Here is a 19,802-nt window from a genome sequence, read left to right as displayed (position 1 = left end):
AATGAAAAAATTTTATTTATCAAATCTCGTGATATATTGAATATAGAATTTCACAATAGTTATTATAAATATCGTTATATTAACAAAAATGAAAGGTTAAACACAATCCCTTTTCAGATGCATAGTTTGGGCCATTTTGGTATTGCAAACAAAGATAAAGCGGCAAAAAGAACCCAAATAAAGCTAAAGTTCAGTGCGTAGCAGTAATAGTAACAAATTTCATTTGGTCTCAAGTTTGTTTTGAAATGCTGCCATTTTGCTTTATACAGTGTCTTATTTACCACTTTCCTTGGGTTGTGGTGTTTGTTGTCTGTCTTTAAGACTTGTTTTCAAGGAATGTTCATTTGAGGAGGGTGTTGTCAATTGTTTGCTTGTAAAGCATTCTTCTCTACTGGTTCCATTAATTGCTACAATGAATTACTAAAAATAACATTTGCATTTAATTATATATATGATAGTAATGAAGTCAGGGCAACAAATTATATATGAGTCGAAATTGCGAACAAAAATTAATAGAACAACAAATTTTGGTTTTTTCTTTTTTATTTTATTGTTTCAAATTGCAGGATGATCTCGTTAATTTTTACAATTATGGTATTATTCTATTTAAATATAAATCAAATTAATTATAAAAAATATTATATAAACATTCAAGTGTGCACTGGTTTGAAGAAAATACGAAGGAATGTTTTGAAGAATGTGAGGCTGAAAACAAGTTTTGACATGGGCAAATATATGTTTTGTTTGAATACCATCGTCGCAATTAATGGTATATGGTCTAACCAGGACTATTTTATATATTTTGATTTCCATTAAATTTAATGATACTTGGTCGCGATTGTTTAATATGTTTGACGGCGGAAGTGCAATTTTTGGCCCCTAAACATGAAAAAATAAAATTCAGTCAGAACCATAATAAGTGAAGCACCCACTACAGTTTAGACCTTAATTTGGGTCCCAAAATTGTGATCATTAAGATTTTGATAAAGCGATGCTTATTTTGATCCTCGTCAATTTTTATTTATTGGTGGCTGACTTGGCTATCAACAAATTAAACCCATAATGCTCCATGTTAAATTGTTAATAACTGAGACCGGCCGGGTTGGTTTTCTAGGGCATTTTTTTATTGATTATTCTCACAACATAATACGACGAATACAAAATCTGGCGATTTAGATTTTGACCAATTTTTATCATGATTTTGATTAATATATAGTTAATAATTGCAAGACATTAAGTTTACTTCAAAATTTAATGCTATATTAACTTATAATTAAACTCTCTAATAAAATGGATTTATTTGTAAGATTTTTAAAAAATAAAAAATAAAACAAATTGGTGGTTAAGAATCAAATACAACTTCGTTCATTAAGAATGAGCGTGAAATTGTGAAAACATAAAATATTTCAATTTTGGCAAAAAGTTCATCAGCATAAGCTTGCAAAATTTCAGCAGCATCTACAATTTTCAGTAGCTCAAATTCAAACATCTGATAATTTTCAGCGGACATAATTCAAAACACATAATTCAGCATACGGAATTCAACAGCCGAAATTCAGCGGACTATCACTATCCCAACAGTCAGTTACTAATTCAAACATGTAACTAAAGCATTAACTTGAAATCATGATATGTAATGACATGTATTGATCATTAAATGGGAGGCTAACGGTTAGATAATTACATATATATTTGATCAGCGATGTGGGTACAAGAAATTTAAATAGATAATAATTAAATATATATTTGATCCCATAAAACATCACTCGACTCACAGAACGCGATCAAGAGCAGAGCCACATGATTGTCCCACCTTGCCCTTTAGCGCGCGTATTGTATCTAATTAATATAAAGTTAATTGACATGTATTATTTTGTATTTTGTTAAGAAAAACTTTAGCGCGTGTTGTATCAAATTTCTGACTCCACCCATGATCGATAGTATGATGATAATAAACTGAGTTAAATTATTTCATAAATTGAATCAAATAATGAATGAAATAAAGATGTCAGATTTCATCATTGTATCTTGGTAATTGTTCATATTTGTTCATCCTCCTTTGATTTGTTCGGGTGGATATATGATTGATAGCTGAGCATACTCCGATGTGATCATATCGTGGCATGATTAATGGAATCTAATGAAAACTGCCTCTCCTTTCAATTTTTTTTTAAGGATGTCTTTCTTTTAATCATTTCGAGAGAGAAAAAAATAAATAAATAAAAGTGAATGTTCAAAGAAACAAATAGAAGTTGGGGAATTGCCTGAAAACTAAGAGGTCGTGGGACATAATTGGTAGAATGATGAATATCTAAAGGACAAGAGGATGTGACCCTACTTTAGCTTTGACGAAATTTAATGCAGATTTGCACCAATTGCATGACAAGATGTTCGATATATGAACTAATGTTTTAAAATTCAACGATAATATGATTAAAGCATGTTGCCAATTGCATTTTATCGTGCCTCATTCGAGGGTCGTGGAACATGATTAAGTATTTGTTTACTATGAGTGACACCGCGTCTCAAAATAATTGTTTGTCTAGAGCTAAATCATTTCATATTTGATTATTTTAATTATAAAAGAATCTCTAAGATATCGACTGATACGAATGATGTGATTCAACATACTTGCATCATTTTGTATGTTTGTCTCTATCTTTTCCATCCCACGAGTCGTCCGTGATTAANCATACGATACTATTTTATTAAACTTGAAATCTTAATATTAACAAACTTTGGTGTCATGTTTGTCATCTTAATATTAACAAACTTTGGTGTCATGTTTGTTTTTATCCATACCGAATTTAAAAGTCTATTATCATAAATTTATGTACACACAAATATATTTAAATCTTATCTAAATTAAAATGATCATGTATTTCTCATTTATAAATTATTATTAAAAAACATCACATAAAATAATCTATATAATTTTATTTTTAAGTAAATTTTAAAATTTGTGCACAACTTTTTTGACATATATATACATCACGTGTAAAAAGATACTCGTCACGATTAAACTACGTTGTTTAATGGACCGACCTTATGTTTCGATCTTTGTTTTGGGACTGGGCCTTTTTGTTAAATATTAAAATGGGCCTTTGCGATGCTTTGTGTACAACATGGATTTCTAAAAGGGCCTGTTAATTTTAATTACTTCATTTTTTAAAAACTAATGTCCCGTGTCTCTAAAACCGAAAAAGGATCGACAATTCGTAGTTTTTCCCACGTTTTTTCTTTTTCTTATCAATTAAATCACTTTATGACTTAAATTTCTCGATCGTCTTTCCCTACCTGAATGTAATGACCGCACACCATTCATTTTTCTCAAGGTTGATGGAGGAGTTTTTGGGAACAAACTTTTGCAGAAGCCACGTCTTAAGAAATTACCTCGGCGTAGTCAGTTGAATAAAATAGTAGACTAAAACTGACATATTTTTCCGAGGTTTCGAAGGGGTGACGAAAACACATGCTATTATTTTTTCAAATTTCTTCCTTTTTATAGTGCTTAAGTTTCATGTTTTCCGACCAAACAAAAAATTTATAAAATTAATATGTATTTGACTAAGAGTTCATACCATTTTTAGTTTTCAAACATTATCCTTGGCTCGAAAACCATGTCTATAGATAAATCTTGTGCAAAATATCAATTTTAGTCTTTTTTGTTTTTTGATTACTATCAATTTTAGTCTTGTATGTATGGGTTTGTGACATTTTTAATTATGTTTATTTCGTTAAATCATTTATAGTTATATAAATATGTTTTTTTATTTTATTTTTGTTTTTCTTTGTCAAAATCATGTAATTATATGGTTAATATCATTATTAAAAATTATAATTACATTGTCAAAGACATGTGTATATCTCAAGAATTTTTTTAACCCTTATTTAAAAAAATTTACAATAATATTAGTCATTTAATTACATTATTTTGGAAAAAATGATTTAAATCGACCAAAACATTATACGACTATAATTGATTTAATGGAAGATATAAGATTAAAAACATCACAACTATACATACAAAGCCTAAATCTTATGCTTCTAAGTAAGAAAAGGTATCTAATTTATCTTTGTGTATGCATAAATTACATGCTATTTGAAAAACAGCATGCGATCAAATTTTTTTTCCATCAATAGTTTGAAACGATGATATCATACTCTTTTGCAATTTTCATTTATTTAAATTTAAATTCATAAAAAATAATATTCATATATGTTTTAAAAATATTTAATAAATAATGTTCGTATGTTAATTTTTTTTTCAAAAATATTGTTTCTTGAAAAAATATCGAAGCTACAGCCTCGATATGGGAAAAAAATTTCACAAACTTCAAAAAAAAAAATTATGGATTTTTTTCTCCCTTTTCTTGATTTCATGAAAATTGGGAGGAAATAAATTTTTATTTCTATTAATACTAAATTTAATTACATAATTCTTAACAATTTCTTATATTCTCTCATTCATATTGTTCCGTGTTTGCCGGCCCTCATTCGATTTCAAAGAAATCCCCAAATCCATTTTTCTCCATTGCTTCCAGTGTAAGAGTAGCCTACCTTTTTCCTACTATTCTTTATTTCGCTTTGAATTTGAGAAGGAAAATGTTAACCTTGTGTGATATAATTTATGCAAATTTAATAATCTGACATGAATTTCTTTTTGAATTTTGTTGTCAATTTGTAGCAAATGGAGAAGCCCTTACCGTCTAATGATCGGGTTGATATCTCATCCGACGATTCTTCTTCATCCGACGATGTAGAAAATGACAGCATCCAGTCAATGGCTGTCGATGGTCCTGTTACAGGATTAACTCCTGAAGGTAATACCTTCTTATAAACTCCATATGGCTGTAATTTATTCCGAGTCCTTGCTTTCCTACCAGTTCATGGGTAATTGCTGGTGATTTCTTTTTACTTCTTTTTTTTGGGTAGTCGGGTATGCAGGCGTATGCTTATCTTGGCTTCCTATTATATGTAATAGTGTTGAGATCATGCTCTATAAGATAACTGATGGATATGTAATCCGAGTGATAAAAAGGTGAAAATTATGCGATAAACTATGCAGCGTTTGGTGTGATTTTAATACGAATGGTAAAATTTGTGGTTTCCACTGAATGACTTAGATACCTTTCATTTGTTTTAAAAATTACACTATGCCGGATCTTTTTTTTTTTGTTTACTATTTCGATTTCATTGTGTTGTAGAATCCAATTTCAACTTTGAGATGATTTATTGGGATAATGCTCTATATAACTGTTACATGGGGAAACCATATAAATTGTAACACTAGATTGAAGCATGCACCGTATAGATAAATACAGTTGTATAATTTTTCATTCTAATAACATAAATGAGCTTGTTGTTTATCAGACAACTGAAATACGGGGTGCCGACACCTACTTTTAGCCACATAAAAGAAATATATGCTTTAACTAATTTCATACTAGAGATAAAAGCGAAATCAAACCCTTTCGGTCTAATGTCTAACCTCACAAAATTTTATTAGTTGGCTCTTCTAGTAAGGTATTCAACCAATGAGAGAAATAATGCACAACTCAATATTCAGCTAATAGTTTTGGAACCATGTTGTTCATACACATGTATAATCAACTTATACATGGAATAGTTTGTTCCATCATGGATGTTCTCAACACAACGTGCATTCACAATTTCTTATCTCGTAATGGAATGAAGACCATAGATTACACTATTTCATATGGTTACGGCAGACTCCACTAGATATCTAACCATCTTAACACCACATTAAATTAATAATTAAACATCGACATTCCATTTCAACGGTGGTACTACGAGTTTGTTTGGCGACATGCCAACAAAAACACACAAACTGAGCATATGTGAACACTTAAACCAAATTACAAGTTTTGAATAATGCACATCTTGTCTACAGACCAAAATGGCTGCACATAAATAATTTTTCACCATTGCAATAAAATTACAGATTCATATGTAATCGGTAATCCATTGAACTTTTTCAATTCTATATTAACTACATCTTTTGTTACCAATGCTTGAAATATACATTCAAAACCAAAAAACATTACTCATCCTGCTGGATTGAGTACAATGATAAAAGAGTGTATGGTGGTCGTAAAGTATGTGTTGGCTATCCTACAAACCAACAGGATACGAATGCTTTGACCCTATTTCACAAAAAAAAAAAATTCTCTCCTTCGAAGGCTACTCTTTCTACAACTCTCATATTTAGGGGGAGTATAGTAACAGTGAAGATGACTGTATAACCAATTCTGATTTTTCAATAGAATTTAGAAATGATGAATCTCCAACCGACCTAGATTTGAGCAAAATTTTATATCACTTACAGTGGAGGCTGGTGGGAAACAATTTAAAGGTCTTGTTTATACAAGGAAGAGGGATGTAAAGAGAGAGGGAGACTTTGTCCCGTCACAGAGCCATGAATCGACTCTAGAGCCTAATCATGGAACACACAATGGCATCTCAATGAGTCTCTATGCTCAAATTCCAGGTACACTTGAAAATAAACCTTCGAGCAACATTGATCTGCCGATTGCTTAAAGGAAAGATATCCGATCTTGCAGGAAATACCCATTATCAAATTTGTATCTTATAAAAATATGTCCCCCTCTTATTGCTCCTTTGGCGTCTCAGATGGATACCATTCGTATTCCAAACAATGGACATGAGGCTTGAGGTACTTGAGTGGAAATAAGCGATTTATGAGGAGATGAGAGATCTAGAGAAAAACCTTACTTGTGAGAAGGTTTATCTACCTAGTGGGAAATCTTTTGTAGGTTGTAAGTGGATCTTTACTCCAAATTACAACTCCGATGGATCTTTATAACGGTACAAAGCTCGTTTGGTTTCCAAAGGCTTCACCCAAACATACGAGTTGACCAAACTGAAACATTTTCTCCAGTGGCTAAACTCAATGTAGTTCGAGTTATTCTGGCAGGTGCAGCAAACTTAGATTGGCCACTCAATGAGCTGGATGTGACGAATGGATTTCTAAACGGTGAGTTAGAAAATTAAGTATATATTGAACCACCACCTGGATTTAATGATCAATTTGGATCAAAGATATTTAGGGTAAGTAGGTCACACCATGGGTTGAAACAATCTCCCAGATCATGGTTTGAAATATTCACCAGATTTGTTAAAGGACATGGCTACCTTCAAGGACAGTCTGATCATACTCTTTTCACATGAAAATCCAATACCTAAAAGATCTTTGTACTGATTGTCTATGTTGACGACATAATATTGACAGAAGATGATTTCGAAGAGATGGCATATTGAAGAAAAGCTTGGCAAGAGGATTCGAGATGAAAGATCTAGGTAAGCTAAAGTCTTTTCTTGGAATGGAGGTGGTAAGTCCAAAACGGAACTCATGGTTTCCCAAAGAAAGTATATCCTTGATCTCTTGAAAGAAACTGGGATGAGTGGTTGCAAACCATCATATACTTATCTAGGAGATATCAAAGATGGTGTTAAGGACCTAAGGTAGATTCATATTGATATCAAAGAATAGTTGGAAAACTCATTTATTCATCAATACTTGCTTGAAGAGCTTGATCACCAATGTTGGTTCTATCGTTGTTGCCTGCTTCTTTTCTTGAGGTGGGTTGGTTTGCCATAAATTATGTACCATGTTTCGATGGTGCGCCCGCCACAAAAAATTCCCATCCCTGAAAACAACCTCAAAAATATTCCCCGCTAACAAAGTGTGAACCTTCGGCGTCCAGGTTGTGTTCACCCCATTTCATCATCAATTGTCGTCTAGTTGCTTCGCGGTGGACCTTGGAGTGGTGGAGTGGCTAAGTTCCCAAATCAAAAGAATTGAGATGTCGGGATTGTATCTCGTCAAAAAAATTACATTCAACTCTTTGCACACCCTCTTACACGATCTGCGACACCCATCCCCAAGACTCACCCCAAAACACAAACTATCATCAACCATCAGCCCCAGTTCTGCAATCAAGCTTCTCGAGACGAAGTTGTGGCTTGCAACACTATCAACCATCGCCAATATTTCACAACCAGCCACCCTCGCCTTCACCTTCAAATTTTGCGGTTGATCAATGCCATTGACATAATACAGGAGCAGTTCTAAGGTATTATATTTTGTGTTGGGTGTTTCCACCCAACCTTCAGCTTCCTTTACGGCTTGCTCTACTCCCCCTCCACCTTCACCGGCTCCAATTCGCCTTCTTCTCCATCCTCTTCCGCTAAAATTGCGACTCTCGGAATTTTGTTGGTGCATCGGGTGATATGGTTCCCCGCATTTAAAACATAATCCATTCCTTGTCAAATTCAAATTGAGGATTATTTGTTTGAGCTAGACGGCATTGATCTAATCCTAGGGGTCGAATGGCTTCGCACTTTGGGAGACGTGTTACTATATGCATATAAGATTTAGTTGGAAGGAGCGGGCCATGATCTTACAGGGAGATCCATCTCTTAGCAGATGAATGGTATCGCTCAAGTCAATTGCTAAAGTGAGTGAGGTGGAATTTTGTGGGGCAGTCTTGTTGAAGTGGAATGATAGTGTAGGGGAGAAACCAAAAGTAGGAGGAGTGCACTATGAGTCTATGATGAAACGATGAAGAGCATTTTTGGCAAGTATGAGGGGTATTTCAAAAACCTCACTAATTACCCACGCGTAGGAGAGATCACACTATTATTATCAGAAAGAGAGACGGTCCAGTATCAGTGCAGCCATATCGCTATTCCTACCATCAGAAAGATGAATGTATGGTGGAAGAAATGCTCAAATCAGGCGTGATACAAGCCAACAATATCCCCTAATCGAGCCTTGTTATATTATTAGTTAAAAAGAAATATAGTGGTCAGCGTGCGAAAACCACCTACTCTAATTCAATTCCTACCAGCGGAAACAACCGTGGTGGCAGTCTCGCGCGCTTTGATTGATCAATACGAACTTTTGAGGCAGCTCGAGTATAATCTTGAGCGAGCTCAACAGCAGATGATCTAAATACGCTAACAAAGTTGAATGGAGGTTCATGTCCAAGAAATGGATATGGTGCATTTAAAGTTGCGATCACACCGCCAAAACTCAGTTCGTAATCTTCCACCATACATTCATCTTTCTGATGGTGGGAATAGCGATATGGTCGCACCGATACTGGACCATCTCCCTTTCTAATAATAATAGCGTGATCTTCTCTCCTACACGTGGGTAATTAGTGAGGTTTTTGAAATACCCCTCATACTTGCCAAAAATGTTCTTCATCACTTCATCATAGTGCACTCCTACTTTTGGTTTCTCCCCTTCACTGTCATTCCACTTCAACAAGACTGCCCCACAAAATTCCACCTCACTCACTTTAGCAATTGACTTGAGTGATACCATTGATCTGCTAAGAGATAGATCTCCCTGCAAGATCATGGTCCGAGGGGTCTAAGGTGCACCCTGTTTTTATTGTATTATACCTTAAACGAGCAGTGGGAAAGAATTACGCTGAGACAAAGCTGCTTAGTGAATTGGAGGCTGATTTATTTTTTACTTTTGAACCGGATTGATTTTGGCTAGATGCGTTAAACAGATAAAAGGAAAACCTTGAAAACAGCTGCTCGTGCGTTCGGAAGGAAGAACAGAGGAGGATGCTACGTGGGAGAACTTGGAGGATTTTACAGCTCAATTTCCAGATTTTCGCCTTGAGGACAAGGCGATTTTTGAAGAGGCGGGACGTTTCATGAACCCAGATCCATTGGGTCTAGTTATCCCATATTTATTGGGCCCGATTACTAATGATAATGAAAGACCCCTGCCCAAGATTGTAAATGTCTATGCTAGGAATGGGAAGGGAAAAACACGTGGGGGGAAGGTATAAAACATGAGAGGGGGTCGTGTAGAGGGATTCATTCGGTTATATTTCTTGTTGAGTGAGTTACTAGCAGTCTGCTAGGGAGTTGAGATTGTACAGAGCAAATATACTCTTGGGTCCTGGGATTTATTATTAATTCAATACAATATTCAATTTCTTCTTAGTTTTTCTTCTTTCACTCTTTTAACTACTTTTAATTGTTGAGAGGCATAACAATTTCTTCCCATGATACATTTAAATTGCTGTAAAATTAAACATGTTTGTGGGGTAAGGAATATCTGGATCATCAATTACCATGTGTGGGTGCTAATTGCTATTTCCTTTTCCCCAGCCTGCCACCAGTTTGCCTTGAAAAACCCTCACATCCTTCACAACGGTGGTGTATCGTCTGTGTGGTGTAGGGTTATATTCGATTGAGAAAGAAGGGTATCATGGTAAAATTATACAATCTATGCTACAGTTCAAGACGGGAAGACTCATCACTTGGCTGAGGAAGGATGTCCCTACATAAAAAACACTATTTTATGTCCTTCCCAAAAACGAGCCAAATGGATGATGAGTGATTTAAACTAAATCCCTTCCTTATCCTACAGAGCAAACAGACCTAAGAATATAATGGGACATATTTTTCAAGTACTACTCAACAATGTTGTATTGATTCAAAAATCATTTATATGCTTTTATTGTTTTTTGAACTTTGAGTGAATTTTCAGTTTGACTGAGTGGAGTGCTGTCCTATAAAAAAAAATTGAGTATCACATCAGCTTTTTCATTATCGAAGGAAATTAACGTTTCTTTAGACATTGAGGTCACCCTTCTTAAGCTTGTGACACACGAGCAGTATGCATTTGGATTGTGTAAGGATATGTGCATATGTGCGCATAGGGTTGCTAGCATAGGTGTTTCGGAGAAATTGTGGGAACACATCTCGGATCCTGTTTGCATTGGGTGTCTCATGTTTAAATGAGATTTTGTCTAGGCTTCTTATATTTCAGATAGTTGTCTTCATAATGTTCTGAGATTGCCGGAGGAGTGAATTTGTTTCTTCCATGTCAAATATATAGTTATGAAATTGAAATTGAATAAATTTTGACAATAAAACAGATTATTCACAAGTCATGTATTCACTTTGTCCATTTTTTGTATGATGATATTTTTTAATTGTGACTTTGTGCTTAAATATGTGTATGTGCTTACCCATGCTTTCATGCATATTTGGTCGATGTTTGATACGAGGGAATGGCAATCTATTTCCTAAATTAAAATAGATACTGCACTTGTGGACCATAAAATGCACATATTAGCGTAGTGTTTCAGCTTTTCTTTTTCCATTTTGTTTTCTTTTCCTTTTATTTTGGTGTTTGCACGTAATATCTCTTGTTCCAAGTGGAACTTCAATTACCGGAATTGTGAGTCAGTTGGGAATTAAAACGTGGATAGATTTTTAGAACATGGAATTATGCTGCTATCTTGTGCCTTAAAATGACATTTTGTAAATAAACGATGCTGTCAAATGTATCATATAAACCTGGATCTTTTTTTTCTGACTACATTTGACATGTCAATGCAACCTAAAAACTTTCTATTTTGTGCTGTTTATTTTGTTAGTCAGACCAACGCTGCTTAATTTGTCCCTTGTGATGCAGAATTGCTCTTTAGACGTGCAACAAGTTACCAAGAATATATGAACCTGATACCAATACCAAGTGAGCGTGGCACCGCTATTCCCTATACCTCGTGGATGGGATTAGGCAACTCAATTAAGCAGATATATGGGCAGCCTCTGCACTACCTGACCAATCTTTATCTAAAGCAGTTAGACAGAGAGGGGATTGGCGCTGATGATAAGAATGTTCCCCTGGATATGATCATCCATCCTTGCAAAGCTGAGGCCAGCATCTGGATCAACGAACAGATTCATCGCCGTACTGCATCTCCATGTCATTTGGCTAAACTCTGGGAGACTGATCCCAGGTATCATGTTCTCATTGATGCCATTTTCCCGAAGCTCTGATCCTGAAGCAAACATCAGGGAGAAGGAAACTATTTTCTTGGAAGTAGCCAATAGTGTAACGTAAGATTGATGGAGAAGATATTCTTTATGAAACTTATCATGTTTGACAGATACCAAGTTTTTGCTTTTCCCGTTGATCAGTTGTAACGCAGTCATTATTTTATCAACTTGGTTGCATATAGAATGTTCAATGAGTTATGTTATCAGTCATTCTATACCTTAGCAGTAATTCTTTACCGGAAAGGTGTAACAACAGTTTGTGTCCATTAGACGGTTGATTTCATTCTACATGTAGGGGCACTACTCTCATGATAGAATCAAGGTCCCAAATTTAGCCATACATACACGGGGTCCACTAATTTTTTTAAAATTACATATATGTGTGAATCTTGTCCATCCAAACCATGTGGGGCAGTGTCTCACATGTAACATCGAAGTTACCCCATTAGGCACTAAGGAATGCGGATGATGTGTACTTGCATTAAATGCATACGCCGTTGAAAAGAATCAAATAGTTCAATCACGTTCCCAAATAAACTCTGTTGTACCAAAGCACCAATCATTGAGTTCCAACACACAAGATCCCTTTCTGGCAATGTCCTCAAACACTTCCTCGGCCGACTCGATATCACCATTTCTGGCAAAACCTGCAAGCAACGAATTCCACGACAAAAAAGTTTTGTTGAGCATCTGATCAAACATTCCGCAAGCCCATTCCTGCATGCCACACTTGCTGTACTTATCAATAAGTGAATTTCCAATGTTGTCCCAGTTCTCAAGTTCATTCCGTAAAACGTAAGCATGACACTGCCTGCCAAACCGAAATTCACTCAGTTCAGCCCTTTCTCAATGTCTCCACACTCCCCATAGAAATGTATCAAAGAATTCAAAACAAAAATAACATCATAAAAACCCAATTTCATAACTGATCCATGAAGCTGCATCCCCTCAAAAAGCCTCGAACTTTTAGCACAGGCACTCAAAACAAATGGAAACGTATAGTTATCAGGCGCGATACCCTCAATCACCATACCAACATACAGCAAAATGGAATGTGAAAAAGACCCAGCTAATGAGTTTCCTTTTATCAAAGAGTGATAAACATAAACTCCAGCTACTGCAATCCTCTTTACTGTTCTTGAATATCTCGAAGGCTATCTCTGCATGCTCTAAGCTTTCAGAAGACCCCGTTTGTGAGTACTTGACAATGAGGTTTTTCAGAGCAGTGAGGTCGTGTATAAACCCCAGTTTAGCTAAGTGGCCATGTAATTGCTTTATTTCTTGAAGATTTTTGCAAGATTCAAGAGACCCAGGTTCAGGAACGAGGTTATTGGAAATGGACGCTGATTTAATCTGAAGTTGGGTGCTCGGAGCTGTTGGGTCAGCTATGGAGGGGGTGGCGAGTGGAGGAGAGAAGACAAGAGTGGTGAAGGTCATGTATGTCTCTCAAATGTTTGTTGAATGTTCTGGGCGGGAACTAACCAAGTCTAACTGATATCAACTTCCTGTCTGATTTAAGGCTAATCTTTTCTTTACTGCCTCTCATATTATTAGTGACACTCAACGATGCAGATAAATCTATGAATAATCTTTAAAAATAATAAATGATAGATTAATATTTAATACAAAATTATTTTAAATATAAAAATAAAGTATATCAACCTATAAAAAATAACACATTAAAAAAACTATAAAATGAGAATTTTAGTCACACTTTCTCGTTCTTACTTTCAAAGGCTGCGTTTGGTTGTGCGGATTAGGTGTGATAGATTATTTTATCACACCTAATCCTGCGTTTGGTACGATTTTTATTTAACCAGCTCAATCCTTCATATGAGTGATTAGGTGATATTACGTGTGATAAAATAATACCTCCTTCCTCCATAGGATTATTAATCACTCCTCTATCCCTACTCTCTTTCCAATTTTACCATTCATCCTTCACCGCTATTGAACCACCTCGGCTGTCGGACCGCCGTCGTCGCTCTCGCCGGACCTCCGCCACCGTCGCCGTTGCCGGACCTTCGCCGCCGCCGGACATACGCCGGACCTTCGCCGGAATGCCATCGCCGCCACGTCGGCTGCCGGATCCGTCGTCGGACCACCGCTGGAATGCCGGACCGCCGCCGTCGGAGTGGAAGAAAAAAAAAGACGAAGGACAATTTTGTCATTTCATCAAAAATTTCAAAATTATCATACACTTAAAAATCTTACCAAACATACTACCATATATTACATATCTACGACAATCATTTTCTTTATCATTTACATACTAATCATTAGTTTATTTTATCCTGCAACCAAACGCAGCCTAATAGTAATAGTAATATGATTTCAAAAAAAAAAATAGTAATAGTAATATATGAGAGCCAAAGTGGTTTTTTAAAATGAGAATCTTTTTTTTTTCTTTTCTTTCTTAGAAGGTATTGAAGAGAATCATCGAATAACAAACAATATTGCATGGCTTTTGAGTTGTAGATTTTTTGAATGAATATTTTTCACGTGGTGACCTTAAATTGACATACTTACGGATTTCACGTGACTTAATCAAGAGGTCAGTCATCAGATGGAGTGAAGTACTAAAGAGGGCTTTTATGCTCGTTTGTATCTTTTATATGGACATCAGAGAATGGGGGATATTCCATTGACTTGTACTCATGAGAAATTGACTTCACGACAAATCGAACAAAAAGCTGTCGAATTGGCATATATTTTGCGCATACCAATTGAAGTCTTTTGAGAAAAAGAAAAGGGCCGAAGAATTAATGCTTTCTCAGTAAGAGAGAAAAAATCATGTTTTTTCTATAACATAATTTAACTGAAGTTTCGTCAAAACGTTCAGTCGAACCAAAATCAATATATATGGAATAATCCTAAAATATAGAGACAACGGAGTCATTTCACAAATAATCTCTCATTTGCTTTGAACAAAAGAGAAGAGCGAAGGATTTAAATAAACTAGTCCGAAACCAATTTCATCCGGCAAAAACTTGTGGGAGACGGTCTCACGAATCGTATCGATAGGGTTAACCCGTCTCACAAATAAAGATTCGTGAGACCATCTCACAAGAGACGTACTCATTTCATCCTTAAATAGTGGAGCCATTATAATCTAACAATTCCAAACATAAGAAAAACAAATGGTAAATATTTTAGTTAATATCTCATTGTTTTCTCTCGAATTTTTTATGGATGGTTTAAGAAATTTAAGCTTTAGAATATAGTAAATATGCAAAAAATACAAAGTTTACGCTTACTTGAATTATTAGAGTAACTCAACCAAAAAACGCTCACTTACCAATATTTTCATAATCAGGTCGGTAATTAGATTGATAACCTTTCAAAAAGTTCAACCGGATAGTCGAACTTGATTAATAAAAAAAATATTATTTTTATTTTATATAGTAAATGAAATATATATTTATTACTTTATAGTTTTTACTAAATTTTCAACATCACATTTCAAATTCCAAATTACACATAACATGAAAGAGAATTATGTAGGAGAGATAAAATGTTGGTGACATTGATTTTTTTAAATGAAAAAAAAAAAAACCCAGCCGATTTTCCGATTTTCTACCGTTTTAAACAGTTCGATGGCTTTTTCGAGTTTTAACACATATCTGGAAAATTATATATTACACGTCAAATATACTAGGTGTAATAATGAATAAAGTGAGTGTGTTTACATTCAAAATGGAAATGAAATGAAACATTTGATTACCTTCAAGTCTTGGTCACCAAATCTTGAATTATGATTCCTTTGAATTGCTTGGATAAGCATTGTTCGCAATAAGACCAAGTTAAGACTTCGAAAATAATTGAATAAACGATTAACTCGTCATCTATGCACATAAGATAGAAGCTTGATTACGAAATAGAAAATCAGAAGTTAGAACAGTGATACCACACCGATGAACTAATAAAGATCTCTAGTCCCACAAGTACAAAATCACATTGGCAAGGGATGCTTTTAATAACAACTAGGAACATCCCACGAGACAATGATAATCATAGGATTAGTGTGAAGTCGAAACCTTAAATACTGCTACATCATTCCGAAATCAAGAAAATACTGGATAGTTCGTCTGGGTGAACTTTGAGAATGATAGACATGAAAATTATTGGGAAAGTGCCAATCCTTTTATCCTTTGGTTCTCATAATTGTAATGCTCCCTTCACCGCCTTCTGTGTGAATCTTTGTTTTTCCCACCACAGGCTTCCCTGAAAATGCTGATGTGGGATAAGGAACAGATGGATCGTCTCCTTGGTCTTGCTTTGATTTTGGTGGAGCGTGTAATTTTTGGTTTATGTCCTCCAAAGTCATGTCTCCATGAGCACCACAGGGTTTGATGAAAGCAAATGGATAGACGACAGATGATGATGGTTTAGGTAACGTGCACATGTACGATTTTCTACCTGAATTACAGGGAAAAAACGATATAGGAAACAATACTTATTTAGTTTAAGGAACAAGATCATGTTGTGTCAAAATGAATCCAAACATAAAATAATATTTAAGATGATGGTCATCGGGTCATAACACCATAATTCTCCATCAAAGTAACAGAAGAAACGGGATATTTCCACAGATTAAGTTTGGCTAACTTGGTTTTCAAAAGGGACCATGAAAACAATGAGTACACAATTACCTTTGAAAGCACCACTTCGACGATGAGTGACGGGGTGATTTGTTACCGCGTTAGCATCATATTCTGGAGGCATTTTACAAAGCTCTGCAATATCATGTTATGGATTATGCAGTGGACAAAGGGCGGGAAACCAATGAAGCAACAAAATAATGCTATTATTTAACATTAATTAACCATTGATAACCTAACCTATTCGTGATTTACCTGTAATGTTGATTTGAACATCAGATGCTCCAGATGGATCACAACTATTCAAACAAAAAGCTGGTCAGAAACTTGTTTTAAATAAACTGATAAAGCAAAGACCATGCAAACATACATATCTTCAGCGCTGCAATGTATCTCGGCGTCATTAAAGTAATCCGAAATCCACCCTTCAAATGATGGATCCAAGCACTCGTTATTGGATGCCAATGCACCATCTAAGAAATCAAAATTATCACTAGATACCACGTTTGTGGATTTGATTTTCATATATCTCACAATAATTTTTTGAGAGAAACAAACCTGCGAATCCAGCAACCCACTCTGACATATCATGCATATTATCTTCAAGAGAATCCTGTCTCTCCTAAACAAAAAAAAGACAACAGATTATTGACTATCTAGGAGGTAGGAACCATCAGATGGTGCTGCAAATTAACTCTTTTACCAAAAATATGTACCTTAGATCTTAAAAATATGTCATCATTATAAAGAGGTGCATTCAAAACTTCAGACTCAAACTGAAGCATCCTACGTCTTTTTGCTTGAGAGGAAGGCTCCCTGCATTGCTCTGACTCTTCTTTCCCAGTAACTTCTGCAGTAGTTAAACAAAACGCACTTATATCACTAAATCCCCAATACTTGGCTTGTTGTATAGTGACAGTACCAATATCCACTACTTGTTGTTTCCATATACTGTTGCCATATGACATCTCTTCAAATTGGTTGATACAAGAAGCAAATTGTTGTGTGAAGGAATCAATATATAAGACTGATTTGCAATAACAAAGTGTGCACAATTATGGGACAGGTAAATATATATGCAACTTCTTCATGCATTTGAAACATGTGGAATAATCAATAAAACCATTCTGCTATATTTTGTGCAATGCTTAGTTTCTTAAACCAAGAGTGTTAAAGAAGAAGCATGTTACGAATGAATTATTAAATGTGTCATCACTTGTTCCTCACCCATCACATAAATTCATATTTTAATGCTAACGTGGCTACCAGATAGAGATAATTTGTACCTCTGTTTTTGCTTATAAGTCCATTGGGTAAGGATGATAGCTGATTTGATGAAAGTAGAATAGTTCAAAACAAAAAACACACGCGCAATTACAAAACGAAGAGAAATAGTGATACTTAGTACAAGTACAGGAAGAGTAAGGCCCACCCCAACTTTTTTCAATTACATGGCAAGTTAAATCCCCACAGGCCTTGACTGGAGTAGTTTCATCATCTAATATAGAACAGAAACGGTCTTCATTTTGCTCCACTCCACCCAAATGCCATTTAGATATTTCTGCTCATCATAAAAAAAAAAAAAAGAAGCAAAAACCATCACCCAAGTTCAAACGAGCATTTTACTTGAGGGTGAGGGATTCAAAATGAGGGTATGACTAACCTATGTTGGTACTGTCCTCAATATTATACTCATGACACTGCCAATCCCACGGGTCACTGTCATCAATTCAAAAGATTAAGATCATAATGTAGCATATAAATCATGAAAAAAATAGCCACGAAGATCCCAAATATGGTAGAATCAAGAAAATCAAAGTACACGTTTGAACTGATGATCAAAGTGAAAAAAGAACTGTAAGGGACATCTATGTGCAATAAAAAATAACCAAAATAAACAGTATCTAACCACCCAGTTAGCCTAATAGCATATCAGTACATATCTCGGAATTTCAGTTCATATGTAGTAACTTGGTCCGGAATTCGAGCCGAGGGAGCATGAGTAAAAAGATGCATCACATTCATCAAATCGACAAAGTTTCTAGTGGTAAATATAAGAAAAACAACAAAAGGCAGCTCCAAATCCCGTATTCCTAGCCTATAAATCCAACAACTGAGGATGTTTAACTTAGGCACAGAAAAAAAATTCCCTGACCAAATCCGGACATTTCAAGAAGAATGATCAGCGTGCTCTTTTAGAATTCCTTTTTTTAAAATGAATTAAAATTATACGTACAAAATTCAATTGTATGAAACAAAATTTATAAAAACAGAACCCCGTCGAGAAAGAAAGAGCCTGAGCCCAAAAACAACATCGAAATCCACACCATCATTACAATTTTCGCACGTTATTGAAGCAAAATAAAACTCAAACACACCGAAGATTACAAAAAACCATACTTAACCAGAATCAAGAACAGGCATTTCCAATTTTTAATGCCCACAAAAATGACAAAAAATCGCCAAAAAATGCAAAACAGAAACACAACCCAGTGATCTATAACAAATGTAAAATCAGCAGACAAAGAAACCAACTCACTTTTCATTATCATTGCTCATTATGATGGATGGGTTTTCTTTACAAGTGATGTGAGTTTGTGAGTCCTCCAATATAACTTCAATATCTATATCATCAAAAGAAACGAAAGTCAATGGACAATCCTTGATTTAAATAAAATTTCCCAAAAAATCTGGAGGGAGTAAAGTAGGTTGCTGCACACTTGAAACCTTTTTTTAATTCTACCTTTTTTTTATTTAATTCACCATTTTTTTTATCCATTGCGGATCCAAACTCATTTAATACTAATAAAAGATACACACATTACACATGTTATTATTATTTTTAATTTAATCGAATAATATTAAACAATTAATACGAAATTATTTTCAATTTAGAAAAGTTGTTCGAATTAAAATTGATGTTTTGTTTATATTTTTTCAATGTAAAATATAGATGGAGTAGGGTAAGAATGGTAATTATAGAATTAAATATTTTGGTGTCCTCTAAATTAGTTATTCTAAGATTGTCACATTTAATAATATAGAATAGATAGTATAGACTATACAAACCCGACCCAAACATATTCGGACAAGTCGAATATACATTCTACTCGTGCCCATTGTCATTCTACCCGATTACGAGTTAATTTTGAGAGACATATTTTCTATTTATAGATATAGATATGATTCATCCGTCTTACAAGAGACCTACTTCACATTTAAAGAGTGGTCGAGTTAAGATACGCGGCTATCATCAAAATTTCATTTAATTCATTTTTTTTTGGGGTATGAAATCCTATGTAAATGTCTATTATATAAACAATGAGTGGGTCTCAT

The 19,802-nt window shown here is 34.8% G+C and overlaps 2 protein-coding genes across 2 annotated transcripts; one reads left to right on the top strand and one right to left on the bottom strand.

The window, feature by feature from the left end:
* Positions 1 to 4,399: 4,399 nt before the first annotated feature.
* Positions 4,400 to 12,071, top strand: LOC140969635 (protein RDM1-like). Its single transcript, XM_073431036.1, has 4 exons — positions 4,400 to 4,545; positions 4,688 to 4,823; positions 6,350 to 6,511; positions 11,498 to 12,071. The coding sequence occupies exons 2-4, from the start codon at positions 4,691 to 4,693 to the stop codon at positions 11,863 to 11,865; spliced, it is 663 nt and encodes a 220-aa protein (XP_073287137.1). The 5' UTR covers positions 4,400 to 4,545; positions 4,688 to 4,690; the 3' UTR covers positions 11,866 to 12,071.
* Positions 12,072 to 15,703: 3,632 nt separating this feature from the next.
* LOC140969616 (protein XRI1-like) lies at positions 15,704 to 19,209 on the bottom strand. The gene is made up of 9 exons (XM_073431015.1): positions 19,006 to 19,209; positions 18,130 to 18,185; positions 17,899 to 18,027; positions 17,183 to 17,316; positions 17,025 to 17,088; positions 16,837 to 16,939; positions 16,722 to 16,765; positions 16,518 to 16,601; positions 15,704 to 16,284 (listed from the first exon to the last, which is right to left on the bottom strand). The coding sequence occupies exons 1-9, from the start codon at positions 19,023 to 19,025 to the stop codon at positions 16,010 to 16,012; spliced, it is 909 nt and encodes a 302-aa protein (XP_073287116.1). The 5' UTR covers positions 19,026 to 19,209; the 3' UTR covers positions 15,704 to 16,009.
* Between the last annotated feature and the right edge of the window lie 593 nt (positions 19,210 to 19,802).

This window comes from Primulina huaijiensis, unplaced genomic scaffold (genome assembly GCF_012295235.1).
Source record: "Primulina huaijiensis isolate GDHJ02 unplaced genomic scaffold, ASM1229523v2 scaffold42415, whole genome shotgun sequence".
Classification (NCBI taxonomy): Eukaryota; Viridiplantae; Streptophyta; class Magnoliopsida; order Lamiales; family Gesneriaceae; genus Primulina; species Primulina huaijiensis.
Note: the sequence above shows the minus strand (reverse complement) of the source record. Positions and strands in the feature narration are given on the sequence as shown.